The sequence below is a fragment of the Echinops telfairi genome, unplaced genomic scaffold (assembly GCF_000313985.2).
Source record: "Echinops telfairi isolate 266 unplaced genomic scaffold, ASM31398v2 ScPeMD7_23;HRSCAF=83, whole genome shotgun sequence".
Lineage (NCBI taxonomy): Eukaryota > Metazoa > Chordata > Mammalia > Afrosoricida > Tenrecidae > Echinops > Echinops telfairi.
The window spans coordinates 53,749,573-53,754,993 of NW_022103920.1; the positions used below are offsets into that span (position 1 = coordinate 53,749,573).

General features: G+C 39.2%; 1 protein-coding gene across 2 annotated transcripts in view; it reads right to left on the reverse strand.

The window, feature by feature from the left end:
• Window positions 1-4,626: 4,626 nt before the first annotated feature.
• ABCB1 (ATP binding cassette subfamily B member 1) overlaps window positions 4,627-5,421 on the reverse strand; it is a 177,909-nt gene continuing 177,114 nt past the window's right edge. For both annotated transcript variants that reach the window (XM_045288717.1, XM_045288718.1), the window contains exon 28: window positions 4,627-5,118. In XM_045288717.1, the coding sequence (XP_045144652.1) occupies window positions 4,912-5,118 (207 nt within the window). In that variant the 3' untranslated portion in view covers window positions 4,627-4,911. The remainder of the gene's footprint in view (window positions 5,119-5,421) is intronic.

Consider the following 5,421-nt stretch of genomic DNA (forward strand, 5'->3'; position numbering starts at 1 on the left):
CACAAGCTGAGGCCCATCTGTGCTCCGCTTTTATCCTGAGGGCCACATCCCCAGGCAGCCTCTATCATAGTATCATCTCCAACCCATATGAACAAACCGTTTTCCTCCTAGAAGAGTTCCTTTCCCAGGGCCGTTTTCAAGCCCAAACTTGACATCCATCTTTATCACCCTCTGCCTTTCACTTCTAGTCTCTGGATGTTTCTCATCTGCCCAACCTGACTCCAGACACTCTCTGCCTCCGTGGTCACCCTCTTCTTTGTCTCCCTCGCCTCCTTCTTATAAGAGCATGAATGTGTCTTGTTTTTCGGTCCACCTGGCTAACCCAGGATGGTCTCTTCATTTTAAGATACTTAATTACATCCGCAAAGACCCTTCTTCCAAATCAGGTAACATTCATATGTTTTAGGGATTAGCATATGGTCATATTTTTTTAAAGGACTTAATTGAACCCAATACAAAGATCATCCAGTCTACCCCTGCCATCTGTGTCCAGGGTAATCTTTTATTTATTAATAAATAATTTTACTGGGGGCTCTTACAGCTCTTATAACAATTCATACATCAATTGTATCAGATACATTTGTACATATGTTGCCATCATCATTTTCAAAACATCTTCTTTCTGCTTGATCCCTTGGAATCAGCTCCTTTTTCCCTCCCTCCCCCAACCTCCCATCCTCATGGACCCCTGATAAATTATAAATTATTATTTAAGGTGACCAGACGTCCTGCTTTTGGTGGACAGTCCCGATTTTTAACAATTTGTCCCGCGTCCTGCGGCGTTTTAAAAAAGTCCCAATTTTTGGAAAGAAGGCACGACAAGCTAGGGAACGGCGGGAGAACGGGACGGGAATATACGGTTTTCCACTGCCATGTGGCTATTTTGCCAGGATATGAGTTTTATATTATTTTTGTTAATTTTATAATGTTAAACTTTAGTAATAACAAATAATTGTTGAGAACTGATTATCGAGAACTGCTTATCAAAATTCGCATTGTTGATCAGTTGTTAGAATTCAACCACCATTGTTTGGACTTAATGAACAATGGCATTTTTTTGGCATTGGCAATGATGAAAACATTTTGTAACTGTCTCTCAGACGATATTGCGAGCTGTGTGCTAGTGCTAGTTAAACAAGAGATGTCAACTATTCAGATATTCAGATAATTTAGGTAATTAATTTATTTATTTCATAAATACATAAATTTTCTTGAATTTAGCAGACAGTACTCATATGCCAAAGAATAAAATAATACTATACATAATTTTTAATGTCTTATATTTGTAAATTGTACTTATGTTGAAATTTAAAAATATCTATTAAAATACTATTTTTGTGTTCTATGAAAATTTTTGTGGCTCACCTTAATCTTACACCATCCATTATCTCCCTTCTCTCACATTTCTGTTGTCTCCCTGGGGTGGTGGTGGTGGTTGTTATGCGTCCATCATTGTAGTCAGTTCCCCATTCCTCCCCCTTCTCCCTCCACCTTTCCCCTAACTTCATGATATCACTACTCCCATTACTATTCCTGAGGAGTTTATCTTTCCTGGATTCTGTGTGTTGAGAGCTCTTGTCTGTACCAGCGTACATGCTCTAGTCTAGTCAGATTTGTAAGGGAGAACTGGAGTCATGATATTGGGGGGGTGGGGAACGGAGCATTACAAAACTAGAGGAATGCGTGTTCCATCGGTGCTGGGCTGCCCCCCGGCTGACTCATTCTTTCCTTGTGACCCTTCTGTGAGGGTATGTCCAATTGTCTACAGATGGGCTTTGGGTCTCCACTCTGACCCCCATCACTTACATCGATACATTTGTTTGTTTTGCATCTTCTGATACCTGATCCCATCAACACCTTGTGATCACACAGGTTGGTGTGCTTCTTCCACGTGGGCTTTGTTGCTTCCCTGCTAGATGGCTGATTATTGTTTAACTTCAAGCCTTTAAGACCCCAGACACTCTATCTTTTAATAGCTGGGCATCATCAGCTTTCTTCACCACATTTGCTTATGCACCCATTTGGACTTCAGTGAGTGTGTCAGGAAGGTGAACATCACAGAGTGCCAGGTTATTAGAACAAAGTGTTCTTGTGTTGAGAGAGTACTTGAGTAGAGAGACCCATTGCCTGTCTGCTACCTTAATACTTAACATTTAAATATTTGTACATAGACCTATATCAGGGTCTATTTTCAATTCCATTTCCACCACATCATGCTTTTATTAGAACCATTAATGGTTTCTTATTTTCTATGTCATCAAATCTTAACTCCTCTACCTAGCAATGCAAGGCTTTCATGCTGGCTTAATAACTCAAGCTTAATAACTCACTAACAACTTACAAATGCCTACTTATATGCAAGAGGCTGTTCTCAGCTTTTAGGCACCCTAAGGTGAATTACAGTGCACCCCAGCTCTCACAGTGTGTGAGGCTCAACTGCACAGACAAATGCACGTGGATAATTCTGTTATAATTAAGGTTTTCTGTCAACTTAGCTAGACAATTATTTTCAGACACTAGTGAACACTGTATGATGAACTTTAACACATTCCCTATTTTTTACCAGGCCAACCACTACAATACGTTTCTTCCTACTATGATTTTAAATTTCATTCATAGTGGGTCACACAGTTTGGTGTTTAATGACATTACCATACAACTTCATTACTGTATTAGTTTTTTTTTAACTGTTCTTCCCACTGGCTCACAAATGTTTCTAAAGCTTTTTTTTTTTTTTTAACTTTTACAAGGGTTGATTGTAAAAGTGCTAATAATAATGCAGAACATGCCTTTGAATGAGCCTTTGCTGAGATTAAATGGTTTATTGCACTTGAATTCACTTGCTGAATATGGTACCTGACCCTGTGAAGAAAATTTAGAGCAAACAGAAGATGTGATGAAAGGCTTTCTACCAACCTTTTAAGCAGCGGTGATTATGGAGGCATTGAGTGCTGCCGCATCCCCTCCACTTACTTTCACACCATTGCAGCCAGAGCTAGCCAACCAACAGTGGGAACCATGGCTCAGAGTCTGTGAGGGCAGCTTACAGAATTTCATACCCACTCCCTAAACATAGCACTTAGCCTGCGTAAGTAACTATAGAAGGTCATTTTATTTTTATATACATTGAAGCTTTTCAAAGCACCAAAGTCACATATAAAGAAAGCTTTCTATACCTAATATACAAAGGGTAAGAGAAAAAAAGATATGTATGTTGGGAAATGAAACTAAGAGTGACATTGTTTATACTTCTGTTTGCAGGAATTTATCTTAAATTTTCTAGAATAAGTACTTTTAAGAATCTTGTAATTCACAAAACTGCAGAGATGAAAACGTCACAAGCAAATCTGTAAAACCCCTTTTTCTAAGGCGGACCAGTTGGGGTGTCTCCCCATAGGGGCGCTGTGAGTCAGAATGCACTTAACGGCAGTTGGCGATGGTGATCTCACGAGCATTTTCTCACATACGATTATATTTGTTATATATTTATTTTAAAATAGCAAAAGCTATCACATTTTTCATAGTTTGGTAGCCAATTTCCTTATGTAAAATTATTTACTTTGGTAATATTCTTATATAACTTACATTAATTGTACAATAGTTCATTTTTTTCATGCACCAAAATTTAATGAATTTCTTATTGCTATATATTCAAATTATTTCTCAATACCATAAGTAATGTTACAATAATAATCTTTTTTCTAGGAGCCCTAATGGCATTGTGGCTTTTGTGTTGGGCTGCTAACCACAAGGCCAGCAGTTCAAAACCACCAGCTGCTCCATGGGAAAAACATGAGACTTTCTACTCCTGTAGAGATTGATTTACAGTCTCGGAAACTCACAAGGGCAGTTCCATTCTGTCCTATAGGGTCACTATGATTTGGAATCAACTTGATGGCTGAGAGGATCAACTTTGGGAAAAACCAATTGCTTGGGGAAGTATTAGAGTCTTGTAAGAGCTCCTTATTAGAGCCATCCAAATCATTCAATGTACGTCAGAGGGATAACCCACTATCGCCAAGCAGGTTCCCACTCAGTGCGGCCCTAGAGGAGATCAGAACTGCTCCTCAGGGTTTCCTAGACTAACTCTCTTGCAGTGAGCAGTGCATGTAGTGGGTGTAAACTGCAGAACTTGCAGTTAGCAGCTCAAAGCTTAACACACTGCACCATAACACACAACTTCACAATTGTGCATCCTCTAAATATCAACCCCACTCCTAAATCTTGTCTTGATCTGTGATCATGCTTGAGAATCATCCTAGGCAAAAATGTACAAATTAGCAGGGTTCAGTATGACAATGAGGCCCTGTGGATCTCCAGGAGAGAAAAGGAAAAGATGTGTAGAATTATTTAAATTGTTTAACCATTCCCATTATTATTTAAATGAATTAACATTAACAAGTGTTTTTAAGGTCTTCCTCTTCCCCCAACAGTTTTTTAAAAGCAGAAACGATCTGCAATATTCCGATTGGGAAATGATATATTCACAAGCATTTGGAAAAGATTGCCCCAGTTGAGTCCCATAAAAGTTGAACTATATTTAGGTGCTTGCATGCGAACATTTCAGTACTTCTGGCTACTTCCACTCCTTGAGTACAAATTATGGTCCAAGTAAGAAAAGAGAAACAGAATTACACTTTATTTTGAAAAAAATCTACTTTGAATTATTTCATAAATTTTATAATGCAGTTAAAACCATTCTTCTCCCCCTTTGGTGATGTTACTCCGTCTATTCCGTTAATTATGACGTCTCTGAGGATTCAGAACTTGGCAGCATAATCTTCAATTGTGTAGGAAATGTTAAAAAAAAGGTAACTATATATTTTTTCCAATAAGTACTTGCTTCTTAGCTTCGATTAAATGTCGTTATTTAATGCATTAGAAAATATTGACATCTCATGTGATCACAGTTTACAAGCGCTTTGCTCCAGCCTGAACATTGACCATGGAGAAGTAGATGCCTTTCTGCGCCAGCAGCTGCTGGTGCGTGCCGTGCTCCTTGATTTTGCCGTTCTGGAACACCACGATCAAGTCTGCGTTCTGGATGGTGGAGAGGCGGTGGGCGATCACAATGCAGGTGCGGCCTTCTCGGGCTTTGTCCAGTGCTTCCTGGACAACCTGTTCAGCAATCACAAATTAATTCTGATGCAGAGAGCCCTCTCCCTTTAATTCATCCTGCAAGAACGAGCTAACAAGCATCGAGCTCAGGAAGCCTAAGCAAAGGCTAATAAGAGAGGAAACATCTCGCAGTGTCCGATCACCTCTCTTGCTTTGTACGTCTTGGAGCCATCTCGATGCTCAGTCTTTTCTAGACCGGGCACAGCCAGATTTTTTTTTAAATCAATTTATTGGGGCTCATACAATTCATCACAATACATAGATCAATTGTGTAAAGCACATCTATACATTCGTTGCCCCCAT